Raw genomic sequence first — 22,588 nt, 5'->3', positions numbered from 1 at the left:
TTGACATTTCAATCAGCCAATTAGCTGCAGTCATTGTTCGGGTATTCTGACAACAGCACACCCTCCTGTCAGAGTACAATAACCCGGCAGGGGGTAATGGGGATGCTGGAACTGAGCGTTTTTTCTCATTCAGCCTTGCAGGGTGTATTTATAAAAATGTGCAGAGCTATTAAGTTTTGCAGAGCATTATGGCCACTAGATGGATATGCATAGGCATTTCCTACCCAGTTCCATCTAGTGACCATATTGCTCTGCGAATCTGAAACTCAAACCCTACAAATGTTTTATGAATAGACTCTTAAGTGTAGGGTAAGCATAATTCTCTCTCTCTTTATCACTTCCCCTCTTCCTCATTCTTTCTTTTTTCCCCTTTCTCTCTTCCTCATGTCTTTTTTCTCTCCTTCTCTCTCTCCTTCTCCGCCTCTCCCGCTTCTGTGTCTCTCTCTATCCCCTTCTTCCATCTTCTTCTCTCTCCATTTCTTTTTATAACCCCTCTCCCTCTATCCTGCTCTCTCGCTTTCCCTATCCCTCGCTCTCTCTTTTGCTCCCCCCCCCTCTTACTCTCTCTCTCCCCCACTTTTTTCTGTTTTCTTTTGTCTCCCCCTTTCCCTACCCCCTGCCATTCTCTCTCCACCTTTTCTGCCTCTCTCTATCCCCTTCTTTCACCTCCTGTTCTCTCTCTCTCTTTTTTTATATGACCCCTCTCTTGCTCTCTCCTTCCCTATCACTCCTCTCTTTATTATTATTATTATACAGGATTTATATAGCGCCAACAATTTGCGCAGCGATTTACAATATAAGGAAGACATTACAATCACAATACAATTCAAGACAAGATGGTAAGGAGGGCCCTGCCCCTGAGGGCTTTTTATTACCCCCAACTCTTCCTCTTTCCCCCCTCTTTTTTTCTCTCTCTCTCTGTTTCCCCCTTTCTCTTCCCCTTCCATTCTCTCTCTCTCCCTTTCTCTTCCCCTTTTCTGCCTCTCTCTCTATCCCCTTCTTCCATCTCTTCTTCCTCTCTTTGTTTCTATCACCCCTCTCTCCTGATCTCTTGTTCCCTATCACTCCCTCTCTCTTTTGCTCCCCCCCCCTCTTATTCTCTCTCCCACTCTGTTTTTCTCTCTGTCTCCCCGTTTATCTACCCCCTGCCGTTCTCTCTCTCGCTTTCTCCCCCCCTTTTCTGTCTCTCTTTCTCTATCCCCTTCTTCCACCTTCTGTTTCTCTTTTTTTCTATGACCTCTCTCCTGCTCTCTCTTTCCCTATCACTTCCTCTCCCCTCTCTCTCTCTCTGCCTTTTGTTTCTGATTACCGCCCTCTACACATCATGTCTGACATCACTGATAGTCACAAGTGCCATGACCAAGTGCAAAGGTGACTATTTCAGAGGTGCTTGTTACATCATTCTGTTTTGAAGTCGTTAGCTTCTTAACCTTTTCTAACAGCTGCCTGCTGAACCTCTAATAGCCCCCCCTGTTGGCTTCATTCATAACGCATATTGCTGTAACCAATGGCCACCAAACTCACAGTGATCTAACTTTAGTAAATTAAGATCTGACTGGTTGCTTTGAGATATTTCACTTTTAATAGCATCTTTGTTCTTTGCACTTATTAATAGTGCTGTCCTTCTGGTCCGAGGCTCTTGGATAAAACTTCGTCATAAGTTTTGTTGTATCCGTGGCCTTTCTCTGGCGCACACTGCCATTTCCGTATTTGTAACTCTCTGATTAGCCTGTGATTGTAATTTCCCACAAGGCCACAGTGCTATATTCAGAGATATTGCCATCTGATGGCGGCTGTTTGGCATGTGGCTGGGGAAGCCGTAAATCTTCTCCACTATTTAAATATGACCAGAGAGCAAACGGCAACAAGATCTTGTTTACTTTAAGGAACATTCAGGAAGAAATTGAATGCGGAGGTTATGTCAGGGGCTGAGCCGGATTTCCAGGTAACTGAAGTCAGGTTTATTTATGGATGGTTATTGGAAAAGGTTGTTACTGATTCACAAAGCCTGTGATTGTCAGAATATAGTGAGACGAACTTATAACACCATACTTTTCACTATTTATTTATTTTACTATTTCCTATAGCACTTATAGCCCCAGGCCGATATAAAAGACCCAAATTAATACATCATTCATTTTTATTTTAGTTAAAAGAAATGTAAAGCCGTTCCTGTTTTTTTTTTTTGGGGTGGGGGGCTATATTTCTCTTTTGGGTCACAGGAGTACATATATCAATGTACTCCTGCCACCCAAAAGGCAGTTGATAGCCTGTAGGCTGACAGTGCTAAGCTGCACAATTCTCGATAAGGATTTTACAATATTGTAATAGCTACGAGGTAACCCACCCACCCCAACCCCTCCTATGCCTGTAGCTCCAGCCACCGCTGGAGGAAAGGAGAGCAGTGTGGGATGCAGTGATTGACAGTTGCTGTCCTCAGCTGGGAGCAAAGATTACACCTGACATCATCCGTCACGTGATTGGTCAGCTCTTAAGGTGGCCATACACTTTACAACCCTCGCAAGACTTTTGTCTTGCGAGGGTTGTAAAGTAATTAAAAAAACTTACAATCTCCCATCTTGGACAGGCAGATCGTACTTGCGATCATCGCAAGCCCGCCCCCCTGAGGGGCGGGCTTCCGATGACTGCAATGAGGGGCAGGCTTCCGATGACTGCAAAGAGGGGCAGGCTTCCGATGACTGCAATGAGGAGCAGGCTTCCGATGACTGCAAACGGGGCAGTGTGCGTGTGCGCACACCGTCCCGTTCGGCAGTTGTTGAACAAACAGGCCACTAACTCGCAGAGAATCGTACGATTCTCGGCAGGTTTTCTAGCATGCTGGTTCGACTGAAGACGTGCGACCGTACAGTAGAAACGGTCACACACCTTCCATACACTTTGTGATTATCGTACGATCGTGGCATTTCCCGTGGGCACCTTTTAGAGTCGATGTGGAACAGCAGCGTCACAAGGACTTCTCCTTTGGAGCCCAATAACACCAGAAGCATTGGGGCTGAGCTGGTCAATTTTTCCAGCACAGCCGCAATGCATAGGCAAGGCAATTTGCTTTGTGTTAAATGGGCAGAGTTCACACTACTGTGTTGTACTGGTGCGTGTTTAAAAAAAGTATGTTATGCGTTTTGCAACGAAGGACAACTGCATCACACAGCATCTTGCTGATAGACCTGAATGAACTGTCACTTGTGACATTTCAATAAAGTTCTAACAAACAAAAAAAAGGCAACAGTGCATCAGCACTGTGCAAGTCGACACTGGTGGTCTACTTGCTAGTGTAGTAGTGTAGAATAGAGTAAGTACCTGAATTTGACTTGGCCTCAGCCAATTGCTGTTCTTGTACAGCAGAGCTCAGATTGCGAGTCGGAAGGGCAGGGTGCCATTTAGGTGTGCTGCATGCTAATGCCCTGGGGGAGAGAGCAGAGTGAGCACATGCATGCTTGCTGGCTTTTCCTTGTTTCTTCAGCAGAATGGGGATGGAGAAAGGACACCACTGCATTCCTTAAATAGAAGTGGTGCCACCTGGCTGTGCTGTGTAAAGGCGCCCATACACCTGTCGATTTTCGAACGATAATTGATCAGTTGATGGGACACCAACGATTTTAATTAGTGTACTTCTGGACGGATTTCCTCTATCAGGCAGGCTGGAAAACTTTTTTACAATCGTATGAAAATCAATGGATTAGTCGGGTTTTCGTATGGAAAAAATCGCACAAAGAACACTGCACATGCGCAAATGAAAATCCATTCTGTCGAACACCGAAATTCGGTGAGTTAGTATTGCTAACGAATGATTATCGGAATCGACATTGGTCTGCGCTTGATGGGGTATTTGAACTAGAATCGAAAGAGGGTTCATGGCAGCAACGAAAATTCCAGATCAAAATGTATAGGTGTATAGCCAGCTTTACAAAACTGTCTAAATCTCGGGACTGCATGGACAAAAATGTAAATGCTTTGGCTGGCGTTTTGAGTATATGCTTTATTTTGAGTTCAGCTTTAAAGCTCAATTTGAATCTTCAGTTTTCAATCAGCTAAATACATTTCAGGTGCATCTAAACAAAACTTGTTCAATTTCTTATTGTTAATTTTCTTTCTAAAGCAGCAAACTATAAGACACTTTGAGCGCCTTTTGTTTTCATGCACCTGAAATGTATTTTGCTAATTTAAACAGAAATTCCAATTGGGAATTAAAGCCATCTTTGTTGGAGACTGTGAAAGGAGCAGACCTCGAGCAGTACAGAGTAGAGGAGTGGCACCGACACACGTGCCTATGAGAGACGGCAAGTTTGTGATTTTAGATGCTACAGGCTTAATAAGTAAATTATTGCAATGCACAATGATGTCGTACAAGGTGCAGGAACTCATAAAAAACAATTGGATATTTTAAAATCTGTTTGCAATGGCCTGGTGCGTTTTGGATATTGCTTAATTTGATTAAGATCTTGCACGCAATTTACACAATATATTGGCAAAAGTATTGGGACACCCCTCCAAATCGTTGGATTCAGATGTTCCAATCACCTCCATGGCCACGGGTGTATAAAATCAAGCACCTAGGCATACAGACGCTTCTACAAACATTTGTGAAAGAATGGGTCGCTCTCTGGAGCTCAGTGAATTGAAGCGTGGTACTGTGATAGGCCTTGCTACTAAATATTCCGCGGTCACCTGTTAGTGGTATTATAACAAAATGGAAGCAACTGGGAACAACAGCAACTCAGCCACGAAGTGGTAGGCCATGTAAAATTACAGAGTAGGGTCAGCGCATGCTGTAGTGCAAAGTACACAGAAGTCGCCAACTGTCTCCAAAGTCAATAGCTACAGACCTCCAAACTTCGTGTGGCCTTCAGATTGGCACAACAGCAGTGCGTAGAGAGCTTCATGGAATGGGTTTCCATGGCTGAGCAGCTGCATCCAAGCCTTACATCACCAAGTGCAATGCAAAGCGTTGGATGCAGTGGTATAAAGCACGCCGCCACTGGACTCTAGAGAAGTGGAGACATGTTCTGGAGTGACGAATCACACTTCTCTATCTGGCAATCTGAGGAATGTGTCTGGATTTGGCGGTTGCCAGGAGAACGGTACTTGCCTGACTGCATTGTGCCAAGTGTAAAGTTTGGTGGAGGGGGGATTATGGTGTGGGGTTGTTTTTCAGGGGTTGGGCTTGGCCCCTTAGTTTCAGCGAAGGGAACTCTTAGGGCATCAGCATACCAAGACATTTTGGACAATTGTATGCTCCCAACTTTGTGGGAACAGTTTGGGGATGGCCCCTTCCTGTTCCAACATGACTGTGCACCAGTGCACAAAGTAAGGTCCATAAAGACATGGATGAACGAGTTTGGGGTGGAGGAACTTGACTGGCCTGCACAGAATCCTGACCTCAACCCGATAGAACACCTTCGGGATGAATAAAGGCCGTGACACACTGCATGCGAAGCCGTGCAGAGCGAAGCAAAGCTCTCCGGCACGGAGCTTCGCGTGCAGTGTGTGAGCTGAGTGCAGTCAGATGATTAACTGCACCTTCAGCCAATCGGCTCGTCTGTAACAACCGGCCAGACGTCGCATCCCGTCACGCCGGTTTATACGCGCGAGCCGATTGGCTGAAGTTGAAATTGTTCATCTCGGCACGCTCAGCTCTGCGAGCTCTCGCAAGCTGAGGTGCCGAGAAGAAAGTGACATGACACACTGCTCGCAAAGGCAGCGCGCCACCGCTCCGCGCTGCTTCGCGTGCAGTGTTAGGCCTTTAGAGTGCAGACTGCGAGCCCGGCCTTCTCGTCCAACATCAGTACCTGACCTCACAAATGTGTTTCTGGAAGAATGGTCAAACATTCCTATAGACACACTCCTAAATCTTGTGGACGCCTTCCCAAAAGCGTTGAAGCTGTTATAGTGGCAAAGGGTGGGCCAACTCAACATTGAACCCTACGGACACCGACTTGGATGCCATTAAAGTCCATGTGCATGTAAAGGCAGGCATCCCAATACTTTTGGAAATATAGTATATACATACACTGAGTGGCCAGATTATTCTGACCACCTGACGTTTGTAGGCAACTTAGCTTTAATTTCGCGCTGAAGTTGCTAGAGGGCTAAAAAAAAAAGTAATACTAAAATGAAAGAATCATAAAAAAAAGAAAGAAGCATAAAAAAAAATGAAAAAATAAAAAAAAAATTTAAAGTCCCCGCCCCCCACATACACACGCAGATATGCGTCGGATGCGCCTATGTGCGAAAACGATGATTGCGCCTATTGTGCTGCACATGTTAAATTAAACACATTAAATATCGCCGCAAACGTCGGTGTGAGAGCAATAATTTTAGAGCCATTAATCACTGATAACACTAAACTGATGAGCAGTAAAAACGTCGCCTATGGGCGTTTTTTGCGATTTTGCGGGCACACGCAATTTTAAGGCTTGACATGCTTGGTGTCTATTAACCCGGCGTGACCCCGAATTTTATGTTTTACTAAAAATATGGTAAGAATAAATGTTTTATAACATAGCGTAGGGAAACTTTGTTTTTTTTAAAATTACTTTTATGGTACTTTTTTCATTATATAGTAACCCCCTCCCCGTGGTGATTAAAAATTGTTAAACTGCCTTTGCCAAGTGAAAATGCTGATGCGAGAAATTGTATTTGATCATACTCCAAAATTGTCTCATAGATAGATGATCTGCAGACTGGGACATATAAAAGTACCTCCTTGGCCCTGTCCTGTTTCTGTTCTTTGGCTCATCCAATGGGTATGAGGCAACAAATGTATCCTCTTAAGTGGCTGATCAGGAGGAACATAAATTCTGCAGAAGACCATAAAAGTTTAGCTTAAACTGCAGCTCAGCCATGTTCTTCATTGTAATGGACTATATGTTTTATAAGTCTTTAAACTACTTGGCAAATGACTGCAGCATAATATCCTCATGAAAGGGTTTTAAAAAAAAAAGATATCCCAGATTATAATAAATGTATCATTTTTGTAAAGTATCATGCTGAAGGATAAGTGCACCTTAGCGTGAAGCACCCATGCTTCACGCTATGGGTGCAAAGCCTGGGACAGTGAGGCATTGTTCAGCTGTTAACAATAAAATGTTATATTGCTCCTCCATAGCTAGCTCAATGCCTTCAGTGCTGGAAACCAAATGTATAACACATGCCTTGGTTCTAGTGTCAGAAAGCATGCATTTACAAACAAAACCACTGAGAAGAGAAACTGGTGGAAGAAGACATCCCACAAGCTCTGTAGCTTTGCTTATTTACTGTCAACCTATTATGAGCAAGCTTTTAGAGCCATGCATATATAGAGGGATCCTGTGGTAAGTCACTTGTATGTAACTTCTCTTACACACAGCCTAGACCTCCTGGAAGATTGTAGGCAGTGGCTGTCTCCACCATACCCGATTAGTGAGGGAATCACTCCATCAGGCTAATGGTATTGGAAAGTTATACAGCTATCCTATGCTCGCTTAGTCAATTTCCCTTTTACTTCTGTGTGACTGGTGTTTATTAATGGTAATAGAGCTAGAGGGAGCCAACCCTAGGACCAAGGCATTCTTAGTATTGCCTCCAGGCGCTATCTTGGAGAAGCTTGTGTCATATTCTGACACAGAGTTTGCATGAGATTTCGGCAGCTATACTGAATAGATGTTCTAAAACTAGCACATTCTGCATCATCAAGTGGGCCCTGGATTGGCACATTACAGATAGGGACAAGATCAGGTTTTGTTAAGGACAGAACAGGATTGGATTATGCTTCACGCTATGGGTGCAAAGCCTGGGACAGTGAGGCATTGTTCAGCTGTTAAGAAGAGCCCCCTGTCTTGGGAAGCCCTTGTGCCTAGAAAAGCCGTTTGTGGGGAACTGTGGGTAGCCATGAGGAAGCTCAGCATTTGAGAGAAATTGGAGCATAAGGAAGGCAGACTTTGCTGCGTCACCTTTATGTAAGCTTAATGTTAAGTACCTTACTGTTGTGGAAGGGGACTTGGAGTACATTGGAATCTTCTTGTTCTTTCTGGTTTGTAAAACATCACGAAGGGAAAGGCAAAACAACACCTGATCCCACTGTAGCTCTCTCTCAAGGGTGATAGTGGTGCATGTGCGTCAGCACCCCTACGTGACAATGTTCTGACCTGTTAATATGTAGCTCAGCGAGGGGGAGAGGGGGGGCCTATGCTCTAAGTTTATAGTGACATTAAACCCTCAGATTTTTTAACATAAACCAATACTGTAATGTGTGCCTTACTGTAATCCATGGTAGTTTCCCTTCTCTTTGCTGCTCTTCCTTTTAAATCCTCATGTCTTCTCATGCTTGGGGAGAACTTCCCTTTTCAGCTCAGGGCCTCTTCCTGTAGTGCTGGCTCAGGTTACAAACCAATACAAACCTATGCACAGACACCATGTATCCATTCCTGAGACAAGGCAGTCTGCTGCAAAACAGAAGTTCTGCCCAGCATGAGAACAGATACAGATTTAAAAGGAAGAGCAGCAAAGAGAAGGGAAACTACCATGGATTACAGTAAGGCGCACATTACAGTATTGTTTTATGTAAAAAAATCTGAGGGTTTAATGTCACTTTAAGGAAGACGACATTTGCTTAGAATGCTCAGCCATGCTCTCAGGGTCCAGACTGAAAAACAGAAGGTGTTTTTCTTGCCTCTTGTAGTTGGTACCTGAATTTAAATCCTTTTAAAAAGGTTGTGCTTTGAAGAGATTATGCAAATTTTAGGTCAAAGTGACAAAATGTAATGAAATTCCACCGCCTTCCTGACCCACTTATACCACCCCCATTTCTCTCCTCCGCCACTCCTGTACTCCAGGAGTCAAAACCTGTGTACACCTGCTGATGTCACCTCCCTCATGTGACAGTGTTCAGGCCTGGTGAGCACTGCATCTTATTAGGTCACATGTTCCCATATTTTGTGGGTGCTCCAACAGAGAAGTGGGAGAACATGAGGCATGTGGGTAACAGTGGGTTGTGGTAGGTGGGCTTTTAAGAGGTCCGTAATAAGCAAAATCACAGAATCTTCTCAAAGCAAACCTGTCTTAAAAAGGCATTCCAAAATGTTGCTTGAATTATATTTATACTGAAGAATAAAAATAATATATTTATTGTATTATTTGACTTTACTGCAATGTACTAGTCCTGGGATTTGGCTGCTGCATCCGCTTTCTTTTTTCAGGCTAAGAAGATTTTCTTACATAAAATATCTGTTGATTCTGTCCTTTAACTTCCTGTGTGCTGGAATGTCAAACAATGTTATCAGCTTTCCAAGCTATCTTTTGTGAACCGCACAATCCCTCCTCCCAATGAAATATCCAGGGGGGGCTGTTTGTAGTCCCAATCAGGAAAGCAGCCCAGGGTGACAATGCTGCCCCTCTATAGATACAGTATAGTGGATGAGCATTGTCACCCTAGGACTAGAAGGGTTGTTGTCAAGAATAACCAAGTTAAACTAAAGGTAAAACACCTGAAAAAAAAAAAACTGATGTTGCACCACACCTAAGGATTGCTTATATAATATATGTAATTTTTGTTGATTTTTGTTTTTTTGTTTTAGGGCACTTTAGAACAAGACCTTGTCAGTTTGCCCATTCTGGCAAAATGTCATTAAGTCAGCATTTTCTTATCTTTTAACTCTTTGTATTTACCAAGGCCACTGTCTTTATTTTATTTATCTTTTAGCAATCTTATAATCTAGCTGTATTCCTTCTGGAGAAAAGTTCTGACCCTCGTTAGCTTGGCAGTGACTGAAAGCATGTGTAATTGGCACTCCCAAGAGTAATTATATCTTAATTGAAACAATTTAATTTAATGGAGCAAATGTTCATTTTCTTTCTTCTCAGTTTTATTAAGCCAGTGGTAGTAACTTGCCTATAAATCTATAATCATCCTCATGACAAGGACCATTGACTATATGACTCTTTTGCAGGTTAATGGGATTCGGGGACTTAAACAGTGAAAGCTTTAGAGGCTCATACGGATACATAAATATTGTCATGTTTGAACTCAGGTTGGGCCCTCAGCTGACCAATAAGCTGCAGGCGACTTTTATGTGATAACAAGCCATGAGGAGAGCACCTGTTTTATGTGTAAAAGTGGTCCCGTTTCCACCACGGACCTGCCAGTGGCGAATGTACATTGCCAGTTTGTGGAATTTCTCTTATATTTTAGGCATTGTCCCAATTTATAGATCCTGCAAAGGGTGGAGCTTGTCAACAATTGGCCCTAGGATGTACAAGTATGGTCCAATTCTAGGTGGAGTTTAGGTGGATTGCTGGCAGGGTTTTACTTTAAAAGGTTGGAAGGTGTTATAGTGACCTATGAGGGAAAGTGTACTGTATTTTGAACTATATGTGCAACTTGCCAGAAATCGGATCGCTATGAGACAACTTACCTTTTCCTATGGTGTCGCTTCGTTGCTGCTCTTAGCTTCTGCAGCTTTTCAGGCCAGTGAGTGAGAGACTCCAGTCGGAGTCTCTCACTCATCAGCAGAATTGCCCTTCTGACACATCCCCAAAGTGTAGACCTGTTCTAATTTTTAAGAGTTTGAACACTGGGTCTTCTGATCAATTGTGAGAGGGTAGCATGCTCTTAGTGAGAATGGCTGCCTAAAATATTTGTTGCAAGGAATGTGGATAATACTTCTCCAGTACTCACTAGTCAGTGCGTAAGCTGCAGTCTTACAAAATGTTGGTATAACTCAAGAGGAACACTGCATATGGGTTAAAAGCTCCTGCAATCAGTTTAGGGTTTCCTCAAATTTATAGATTTGGCAGCTATTGTTTTAAGTTCTATTAGGATCTACCATTCCAGGAGAATGACTTACTGACACTCAGTCCCCATTTACACCTAGGTGTCTTGCCGCTCAGAGGTTAGGATGACAAAAAAAAAATCCCGTTTGCTTGTTTTGAGTGCAACAAAACACTCAAGACAATGAATCCTATTCATTTCTATGGCCCCTGTTCACACCTGAGCATTTTTGTTGCAAGCAGAAAAACATCTTGGAAAAGTACATGTGCTATTTTTTGGCAGATTACAGTACTTTCTGGTTTCATAGACTTCAATGGGAAACTTTGTGCAACTTTAAAACGCTCAGGTGTGAACAGGGGCCATAGAAATAAATGGGATTCCTTGTCTTGAGCGTTTTGTTGTGCTCAGCTGTGAGCGACAAAAGGTCTAGGTGTGAATGGAGCCTTAGGACTAACTGCCAGTTATTAAAATAGAAACAAACCCACATAGTTAACTGTTTACCAAAACAAAGCTCAGGTTAGCGATGTTCAATAACTGATATTTAGGACTAACTGACAAGTAATAGGTTCAACTTGCAACCCACCATATGCTTTTAACATAAGAATGGATAACTGGTACTTAGGACTAACTGACACTTATTAGGTTCTATTGGGAGCCATCATATTTGTTCCCAGAGGAATGGCTAACTCATGCCTAGGGCTAACTGACACTTATTAGGTTCTATTGGGAGCCACCATATGATTTTTCAACAAAAATGGCTAACTGATACTTAGGACTAACTGACACTTATAAGGTTCTACTGGCAGCAACAATATGATTTTCCCATAAGAATGGCTAACCGATACTTAGGACTAACTGACACTTATAAGGTTCTATTGGGAGCCACCATATTTTCTTCCCAGAGGAATGGTTAACTGATATGTAGGACTAACTGACACTTATTCGGTTCAATTTGGGAGTTCTCATAATGCTTCCACTGAAGAATAGCTGACTGACTGACTGTTTCATATTAGGTTCCACTTGGAGCCACCATATGGTTTTCTCTAAAGAATGGTTTATTAACACTTATGAATAACAGACACCTAGCTTTTACTAGAAGGCACAATATTGCTTTTCCAGAAGAATGACTAACTGATACCGAGGGCTAACTGGCACCTCTTAAGTTCTACTGGCAGCCACCATATGTTTTGTTTTTTCCAGCAGCATGACTAACTGATGCTTATGACTAACTGAAACTTAATAGGGTCTCTTAGGAGCTACCCTGTTGCTTTCTCAGAAGAATGGCTAACTGGCACATAGAACTAACTCACTTATTACATTTTACTGGCAGACACTATATAGTTTCCCCAAAATAATTGCTAATTGCCTCTTTGGGCTAACTGACTCTTATTAGGTTCTACAAGGAACCATCATATGGCTTTCCCAGAAGAATGACTGACACTTGGGTCCAACTGACACTTATGAGGTACTGTTAGGAGCTACCATATTGCTTTTCCTGAAGAATGACTAACTGGCACTCGCTGTTTCCAGCAATAAACAAGATGGGGTACTTTTCAGTATAACAACCAATTGACTGTCAGCCCATCCACGCCAATAAGAATTGGGGGATTAGCCCTCCATCGTCCAAATTTCTCAACATATATTTGGCCTTGTCTCTCCTTCTCAAGAACCCGCTGACAGGAACCGCACAGAAATTTCCGGAGCCTCTGACCATAACCACCACGGCTTATATTTCTTTCTTGGAAGTCTCTGGTTTTATTTTTCCTGTAAATCTGACCTTAAAAAAAGGTTTAATTAAGTCATAAAACATTTATTGGTTTATTTTATTATAGCTTTTTGAACAGTCACCGTTCAGCTATTGGAAAGTTTAGTGTGTGAAGGACTCTTTATACATCTCGGGTTATCATCACATAAATGTGTTATTATGTTTTATGGCCGGGGGTTTTTCACTTCCTATTACCGTGGAATATTTAGGGCCAATCTTACACATTGCTGGGTCCAACTCCTGCCTCCCAGCAAATATGTAGTGTAAAGCAGGACAGTCGACTAATTAACAGTGTAAACAGCATTTATCACAAGTGTTTTTTCCTTATGTTTGTACAAGGTCTTGAAGTATCAGTGTTGTCACTTAAAATGTTCACATTTCGCAGTTAGCCAATGGGGTGTCTGCACTGGAATTGAAGGTAACCAACTGCTGGTAGACAAGCATAAACAATTTAGGACAGTGGAAACATGGTAACAAACAAAAATTTTACTTCGAGTACACATAGGCAATAAAAATGAATGATTTGCAATCTAGTCCACACCATTGTGTAGCATTGATGTGCATTTGATGAATGTAGAGCAGGCAGCATTTATTTGCAGTGCACATGAACCTATGTCAACACAATGTGTGTCAATACCACTCATAAATAAACGGTATTTAAGTAAAAGAAACGCATGTAAAAAACCTGTTTGCAAGGCATACAAAAACGCAATGCTAACCACATGCCAAAGCAGGTGAGCATGCATGCATTTTCTGTACATTTTACAATGCATTGTGGTATGAACATACCCTTACAGTTGGTTTTCTTTAAAAAAAAAACAGCCACCACCTGAGTAGGAAAGCCTGTCCCATGCCAGCATGCTGCACAGAAGGATCCTTATTCTCTGTGTGGAAGCAGTGGTCTCTCTGCAGAGGTTCAACACACCTCATAGCTCTGCCTTGGCAAATCTCATGCCCTCGGCTAATTGGAGAGCTCTAGCTCTGACGCAACAGGAGGCATGTCTGACCATTGCAGAATGGCCACGGCTTCCACAAAGATTTCACGCTTCTTTGCAGCATGATGGCAGGGGACAGGCTTCTCTACTCAGGCTGTGACTGCTTACTAAACAAAACAAATTATAACACTTATGAGAAACTCTTGTACAAAGGCAAAGTTGTTTCATTCTAGATTACTGCACAGATCTGGAAGAAACTCACTAATACACTAAAATTCAAGTGAGAATACATATATTTAAACTGATGCAACTGTTTATAAAATGCAGCCACCTAGAGGTTCACCTAGCACGAGAAAGGGCAAGGCTCCAACAGCAGCAATGACCGTTAGCATAATTCTCCTATATGAGCTTTCCTTTAAATTTTAGTTTCAGCTAGAGTATGGAAGGGATGGAACCTTATTTTTATTTTACTGTCTGTTTCCCATTTGGAAAATGTTCCTTCTCCTGGTATCCTATTGTTAGAATAGGAAGAGGACACCTCTCCAAAGTGAGGGAACGCTTTTCTTAGAGAGTTATAACATACAACAATTGTCCCCACTGGAAGATTTCCCCTCAAGTCCCGTTCCTGTAAAAAAAAAAAACCCACAAGATTTAGGACTTTCCAATCATTTTCATTTCTGATGACAAATGGTCGCCAGGACAAATAAAGATGAAAGATCTTCCCAGGACACAGACTGCAACAAAAACTTGACAGAGGTTTTAATCTTTCCCCACAGCAGCCAAGACATAAAGCAGAAACATACTCACTTCCCCTCCAGCAAGCTCCCTTACCTCCTCTGACATCTTCTGCCCGGCTTCTTCTGAGTTTGGCATCTTTGGCCATCTTGTTTGACCAGCCCAGGATGACATATCTCCTGCACATGTACACAGGAGTTCATTCATCCTATGCCCCGGCAGATGCTGGAGTTGTACATACATGCACTGCTCAGTGAAGACACAATAGAAGATTCAGGATTGCAGAAGAAACATAGTGGGCCAGATAAAGAGTTGTCAGTGCTTCAAATATTTGTCACAAAGTCCATAATGTGCCAAATAATAATTTCAAGGGTTTGAAAAGCAAGATGCAATAAGTGCGCCAGATGTTACAAAATCCCCAAGTGTGAATAGTCTCTTAAGCTGCGCTAAATAAAAAATGAGTTTGTCGATATTTGGCACCATAGAAGTGTGTAGTAGTGCGCTATGAGGATAATGGTGCAATAGAGTTAAACATTCCTGTTTTAAATAAACTCTGTGTGCTGCTGCATAATAGTTTATTTGACATGCAATGCACAGGTCGCCTTCCTCCACAACTCAATCCTAGTTTATCTGGCCCAGTATGTTTATAATAAAGAAAACTTTACTTTTGCATTTTTTTGCAAAATGGCTATAGTTCCATTTCGGGGAAAGTTATGGCTTTAGATAGAGAGTATAGAAAATATCTTGTCAACTCATGGGAATGTTTTAAAACCCTATAGCTTTGTACACTTTGTAATCTGAATATGCAATAGCTAATTAATCTCATTCAGATAGTGGACAAATTAAGTGAATGTGATTAATTTAAACAATACTGTGAACAATACACAATTAATTAAACAATGCACTGTGAATCGTGTAAAAAAAGTGCATTGTTTAATTAATTGTGTATTGTTCACAGTATTGTTTAAATTAATCACATTCACTTAATTTGTCCACTATCTTTGTTGGCGCTGCATAATTAGACCCTCTTCTACTACACAATGGTTAGTAGATCTAGGGCACATTGTTTAGTCAGATTGTAAGGTGTATGATCAGGTCAGACTCAAAAAATAACACTGTCCATGTGGCTATGCTTGTAGTTGCTTTTTTCTCAAACTCTCAGCAATCAATCAGCTGGAGTACCACCAGTTGCACTATCTGAAAGATAGCCAATAGAAGAGGAATATAAAAGTTTGTATAAGAAACACCTTCATGAAAATATGCGCATTTAAGCATGTTTGAAAGTCATTTAACATTACTTCAATGTAAACTTGATGCTAATGAGTTAAACCTTTGTGTTTCTTAAAATTCTGTGTAGTTTTCCTTTAATGGCAGATGTAGACAAGTGTTATACTGATTCTTTGTCTAATAACATTTGGCTTGTGTTTCTTCCATAGGCAGCTTCTGAAAACTGAACTAGGCTCTTTCTTCACTGAATACCTTCAGGTATGGGCATTAAAATGTCATCCAGCATTTTTTTTTTTTTACATATTCAGCCAACAAATAAAACACTGTACAGCTAGTAAAACAAACCTGTGCCCAGACTATGCACACTAAGTATTTGCATATTTTCAAACAAGCAGTAAAATCACTTTACTACAAAGCCCTCTACACCTCTGTGGCTATAGGTATTTCAGTGTAATTCATCTGCAAAGTTCACAATAGAGGCATAGAAATCGCAGCTTCTCTCTCCTTATTTCCTCCGGCAGTAGGGACTTGGCAGCCTGCCAGACTTCTTATGTAAACACACAGCAGGTGCTGTTAGAAACTGTCAGACACCTAACTTTAGAGTCTCTGTAGTGATCGTTAAGCTTGAACTACTCCACAGTACATAAAGCTAAAGAGGTGTATGAGGCCTTGTTTTCAGGCCCCATTCACACTTGCAATCGGGGCTATGTGAAGTTTCTGGCGGCAAGAATCTGTGAATTCCTGGGGCCAGAATGATAGGTGTGTACCAGTAGCTGTTGCCACGTAACCTATACAAAGCAATGACAGGCTGATGGCAGCTGTTAGAGGCTTTTTGGATGTAAATGGACTTCCACCGTTTACCTTTCTTTATCTTACCTTAATTCACATATAGCCCTAATCGCAAGTGTGAAAGGTGCCTAAAGCTCTTTTACTGCTTGTAAAGATTGTGTAAAAGTGTTAATGTTCAAAAAAAAAAAATCCCAGATTCTGGATCTAAGCATCAAACTGGCAACACTAAGGAGCATAACCAACATGGAAAAGAGTCTGGACTTAACGCACCAGGCTGTCGTGGAGGGGGGTCAGGCTGAGGAAGGGGGGGTTGGAGGAGCGGGATCCCGAGGTGGGAAGCTGGGTCACTGTTAGAAGGCGGGGGAGGGGGAAGAGTGCTAGAGAGGTCAGCCCTGATCTGATTCATCCCAATAAATTTGCCAAGTTGCAGGATGTTGGGGACATCAGTTCAGGGGGGACTCTGCTGGAGCAGGAAGCATCCTCTATCTGCTCCGGCGAGGACGGGAGCAGGATGGAGGGACAGGAGAGGCAGATCCTGGTGGTGGGAGACTCCATCATCAGGGCGGACTGACAGGGTAATCTGTCATCGGAACCGTGAGCGTCGAAGAGTGTGCTGTTTTCTACACACACACACACACACACACAATAGGTTGGACTTGATGGACAAATGTCTTTATTCAACCTCAAATACCATGTAACTATGTAACTATATAACCTGTGTTCGGGTGCACTTTACTACTATCCAGGAAACACTGTGATTGTGCTAAAATAAGAAATTGCACTCATCTTACTATAATCGGAGTTCTCTGCAAAATACGTCACTGAATTCCAGAGTGCCTCAGGTGGGTATGGTGGGTCTGCTTTTCTGTGGTTTCCTCTCTCTTTACGTGATGTATCACCTATCAGATCCAAGCTTCCAAGGCAAGTTTAAATCTTATTGGTGGTTGTGGGGTAGTGAGAAGCTTGCATTAACTATGTTTGCCAGTATTTATTCTTCATTACAAACAAGATAACTAAAGAAGTTCCCAGATCAGCGGGTTACAGCAAAGAAGGGAATGGGGTGGACTGTTGCTGCACAGCAGTGCCTGGATGATACCTGGAAGCCCTGAGCAGGTGATCCCCGTGTATGCATCTCAAGTCTTAATTTTCATATTATACTTTCTGACTTTTCAGAACCAACTTCTCACTAAGGGAATGGTGATTCTTCGAGACAAGATTCGCTTTTATGAAGGTAACCAGAGCTGCTTCACATCCACATTTACTGCAAATCTAAACTTTAGGCAAACAGTTAAAAGCGTATTAATTACAGTTCAGCCGGGCTTGACTTGCTAGACAGCACAGCAAGGACCCGGACCTCTTTGCAGACAACACTGCAGTAAACCATACAGCCTGATCCAGGACCTTCCCCAGCACGTAATTGGACAATGAAGGAGCAGCTGCCTATTGATGAAGGCTGGATATCTGCTCTGAGGATCTATTAGTATGTCCTAAGTAGTCCTAAAGGAATATTTAAAAGTGGAACTTTTTTATTAAATTTGGATAGAGAGTGAAAGGGTTAGAAGACCTGTCATTGATATATTGCTGTCTATGTGCCCATTGGAGAGATTTACCCTCAATTCCTATCCCTGAGCCACAAGAGTAGATTGAGTAGAATTCCCTCAAAAGCCCTCGAGGTCAAATCTCATTTGTCACCAGAACAGTTGTCATTGAAAGATTTCATTTTCACTTGCTGACAAATTAAAATATTTTGTTTACACTTTTTGTGTTGATCAAAAGTGAAAACAGCATGTGTGGAGCTCCCCACTGGAGACACAGACAGCAATAAAAAACTAACAGAGTTTTTCAACTCTTCTTCATTCAATCCAAAAAATGTATTTTTGTTTTAGTGGATGTTGGAGAGAAAAACCATTTCAATCTGGGGTGAGCAGAAAAACAAAACAATACGCAAGCCAGGCAAAAACGGCCATACAGTGGAGTAGAGACCACCCCCAAGGGAGATAAGAAGACATCAGGAGACTTGTAAAGATTCACCTGTAATTAAAATATCCCTTTTTGTGGATTGACCCTTAAGGCCTCATTCACACGAGAAAAGGCCGGCACGTACAGCTCCATGCTGCATGCACGGCCGTATCAGGCAGCTCCCGGGAAGGACCGGTGCTGCGTGTGAGTAGTACGCAGCCCCTGTCCTCCTTTATGGGAGTATGCGGCCGTACGCCGCCCTACGCTCACCCCAAGTGCATGTTCGTACGGTTGCCGGTGTCCCAGCTCGGACGCAGACAGGATCCATCCTGTCAACGTACGAGTGCAGACACCCGCACGGACGTGCAGGGCGGGTGAGTGTAGGGTGGTGTACGGCAGCGTACTCCCATAAAGGAGGACAGGGGCTGCGTACTACTCACACGCAGCACCTGTCCTTCCCGGGAGCTGCCCAATACAGCTGTGCTCGCAGCATGGAGCTGTACGTGCCGGCCTTTTCTCGTGTGAATGATGCCTAAAAAGAAACATTCTACTAGATTTAAAGGTGTTGTTTAGGCACGTTGGGGACAATCCTTGTAATGCTAGGCCTACACAGCTTAAATTACTTTTGAAATGTTGCCAATACTCAGCTCAACAGAGGCAAGTGCTGTGGCTGTCTAACTGTGCAGATTCCTCCACAAATCTAACCATTCACATATAGCGTCTATGTTTCCTACGTGGTTTTCGGTGCAGAAGACGCAAACGCTGTATGTGAAACAACTGATTCAGCTCGTTTTGTACCATGCGGCCGCTGCAAATGTCTGAACAATGCACATTTAAAGTGCATTATTTTTTCTGTTTAGAGCGGGCTGGCCAAATACGTGCGGACAACCGCTCCAGTGTTAATGGAGCCTCCGTGTGAATGGATAGACTTGATCTTTGTAATTCTTCCTTTCCTTCCAACTTCTGGGCACTACAGTATCCTATTTTTTTTTTTATAACCTAGTCTTCCAATACTGCCATGGCAACATTCATGTACGTTGTTTTATGATGCACTTCATTCACCCATGCATCTCACACCACTGGAGTTAAATGATTATGATTTCCCTGTGATTGCCAAACAATTACAATACAATACAATAATAAGTATTAGTATGGATGTGATAAGGTTAACCTATTTCTGCTTACAAGCTCTTCTTATCTGTGTGTTACAGGTCAGAAACTCCTGGACTCATTAGCAGAGACTTGGGATTTCTTTTTCAGTGATGTCCTGCCAATGCTCCAGGCTATTTTCTACCCCGTCCAGGTAAACAATTTGCTACGAAACCTTCCACTGTTTTAATATCCTACATGGGTTATCCTTCATTTTGTACAATAAGTTAGACATGCATAGTAGTATGTACAGTGATCCCTTTCTTCAGCTAGAATCTGTCCGTGTGTGTGGTGTAAAGTAGTCACCGCTCCAAGCTTGCTCCTGTAATGGACTACAATCTCACGTTTAGTTTACTAATTTGTATTGAGACTGTAGTCTATCACAGAAGTGAGTATAGAGCGGTGACTACTTTATGACACACAGGGACCATGGGGAACAAAAGTAGCTCCCCTCCAGAAGGAAGGACAGTGTCAGCATGACCTCAGAGATGATTTGAGGATCTACAGCTGAGTGAAGCACAAATAAGATAGATTTGGGTTAATAGTGAAAGTACTTGAATGTATATTTAAGATTTAACTCCTACGTCACTTTTAAGCTGGACATCTTGTTGGAGGTTGAATGTCTGAATGAAGGACAATTCATGGTGTCCAGATGAACGGATTAGATTCTATTTCTAAAGCAATACATTGGTATGAAAGGAGGAATCTTTCTAGTGCTATAGGCTACAAGAACAGTTTCTCTTCTAAAAACTTGAATACATCAAGCAGGAATGTGTTTAAGTTCCTAAAAGACCTGAGGCACCCCTAGTCACCTAAATTCAATTCTGTTTGTGGGGCTTGTAATATACTATGGAAAAAGTTGGTTAGGATTTTACTTGTCCTCCAGAATATATTTTCTCTTTCTCCTCTCTTTTTTTGCCTTCCCTCTCTTTGGTCTCTTTTGTTTCTCTCTTCACTTTCCTTCAATTGTTTCTGTGGCCCTTTGCTGACACCGATCCAATGCTAAGTAACCCAAAGTCGCAAATGGCCCTCAAAAGTTCTTTCCGATGTTCTTGCTTCCACATCTTATACCAAAATTAAGCCAAATGGAAGTAAACTGAAACTTCAGAATGACTTTTGTTGGTATTTGTTGGTAAAAAGTCTTCATTGGTTCACAACTGCTTAAACAAACAAAAATGTATGAATGAAAGTTCAGAAAACCTTGATATGTTTGTTTAGAACTGACAATTACTACAAAGAAACACTCATGTGCTCTGAGTACCAGGGTCTAGCAATATCTCTAACATCAAGTCTACTAACCTGACGAACTATAAACATGGCCATGACAGAGGCGGAGTGTTCTCTTAAAGCGGACCTTTACACTCAAAAATCAAATTTTACAAATGCATCACTCTATGTATGATGATTAATAATAACATAGACATGTCAGGTGTAAAATGCTGTGATTTTGAAATACTTACACCTGCAGAACATTCACTTGGGCACGGACAAAATGACTGTAGTTTGGCAAAGCAATGCATACTGGGATTGCCTTGTCATCAGCAGAGCATTGCTGGAAAGTGTCATGAGATCTCAGGGAAAGGCACTTTCCTCCCCTGAAATGATGTGCATGGTCACATGTCCTAGTCACATCTCTAGTCACATGTGCCAGATTTTCAGTAAGTAATAGGAAAGCTAGTAATCTGCCCTTAGTAAACATGGCCACTGTCAGAAGACTGGGAAAGAAAAGAAAAATAAGGTATGCAAGGAATGCAAAGCCGGCAATTATCTAGAAGTATCTGTTAGTAGAATGTCATTACTAAACATTTCTAAAGGTGTCTTTGTTGTTATTTTTAAGATATGGGTAAAGTTCCACTTTAAGGTTCACTGATCAAACCTTAGTAGCTAGGCTGCATCAGTCTTCTCCTAAGATTTAGAGTGGCCATAAACAGCATTCAACATTTTTCCACGACAAAGCTGGAAGTGCTTTGTGAGACTGTTCTAGGGCATGTCCATGTCTATGGCCAGCTTTGCAGTGGGCCTTTTATCACTCAGCATCTTCTCTTTTAGATTTGTCCATCACTGTGGCTGCACACATGTTTTTTTGCAAATGAAACCAACCTACACTGGAAACACACACATTTTTGGTGGCCCCACCTGTACATAGAGTTTTTGAAAAAGTGACTTCTAAAAGGTTTGTTTTTAGAGCTGAAAGACTTTGATATTGTCTTCTTCTTTTCAGGGGAAGGAACCCTCCATCCGACAGCTGGCTCTGATACACTTTAGAAACATAATAACCCTAAATCTAAAACTGGATGATGCCTTATCCCGGCCGCGAGCTCGTGTACCTCCTTCCATTATTCAGATGCTGCTAATACTTCAGGTACATGAATTAAAGGTGCACAGCCATGAATATGTTTTAAATTTATAGTAGAACTAAAGGCTCCTGTATGACAACCCAAACAAGTACCAAACCCAGTATATGTGATATACAAGCCTCATAAAGTAAATAAAAAGTTTCCTTTACCTTCCCTGAGTGAGGGTCTAACATGCTCCCCCTGCCAAACACTGCAAGCTACAGGTTTGTGAATTCATTGTAACAATGGTGATAGCCATGCCCCCTGCAACAGTTTTTCATTCCACTCTAGTGTAAGCAGGCACAGCCTATATGAGAGTGACAACTCTGCTCTGAATTCAGGAGCAGTGCAGCATCATTACCACACCATCACAGTAAGCTGTATTAGGTGGACTTCACTGGCAGGTCAACAGGTATTTGTGGGACAGGGAAAACTGTAAGTTCAGATGCACTTATAATTAAAGGCTGCAGCACTTTTTTTTATTATATTAACTATAGGGAAATATGTATGCGGTGTACGGTTTTATATTATTGTTCTGAACAGCTTCTGAACAAACCCAGGCAATGTCTACCATCTCTGTCTACCTATCTTGTGAAAGGTTTGCTTTAAAGCCTTATTCCAGTAAATTTGGATAGACCTGGGAAGGGTTATAACCTAATTTGGGTGCCTATTGCTTTACAATAGAGTCTACGTAGGGGCATGCATGCTGCAGCACCAGCAGTAGGTGTGGTCTTATACACATTTTTGTTGCGGTTTTCTTATCCGGTTTTGGGCATTGTGGGAAGGTTGCCATTACTACAGTGACGCCTGGCAGAGGTAGTACCCATTTTGGGATGTTATCTTGCAATCTCCTAATTTTTATGCTGGCGATCTGAGGTATTATGGAATCCTATCATTTAAATCTATGTGACCATGTTCGTTGGCCCAT

The 22,588-nt window shown here is 42.1% G+C and overlaps 1 protein-coding gene across 2 annotated transcripts in view; it reads left to right on the top strand.

Moving 5' to 3' along the window:
• Window positions 1-22,588, top strand: part of LOC108784611 (proline-rich protein 5-like) — a 120,943-nt gene that overhangs the window by 18,729 nt on the left and 79,626 nt on the right. Inside the window, exons 3-6 of one of the 2 annotated variants that reach the window (XM_018553471.1) lie at window positions 15,637-15,685; window positions 17,390-17,447; window positions 19,387-19,478; window positions 21,546-21,686. In XM_018553471.1, the coding sequence (XP_018408973.1) occupies window positions 15,637-15,685; window positions 17,390-17,447; window positions 19,387-19,478; window positions 21,546-21,686 (340 nt within the window). The remainder of the gene's footprint in view (window positions 1-15,636; window positions 15,686-17,389; window positions 17,448-19,386; window positions 19,479-21,545; window positions 21,687-22,588) is intronic. The other variant, XM_018553470.1, reaches the window with a different exon arrangement.

This window comes from Nanorana parkeri, unplaced genomic scaffold, assembly GCF_000935625.1.
Source record: "Nanorana parkeri isolate BGI_ZX_2015 unplaced genomic scaffold, ASM93562v1 scaffold120, whole genome shotgun sequence".
Taxonomy (NCBI): Eukaryota; Metazoa; Chordata; class Amphibia; order Anura; family Dicroglossidae; genus Nanorana; species Nanorana parkeri.
This window is presented reverse-complemented; position numbering and strand designations above follow the sequence as displayed.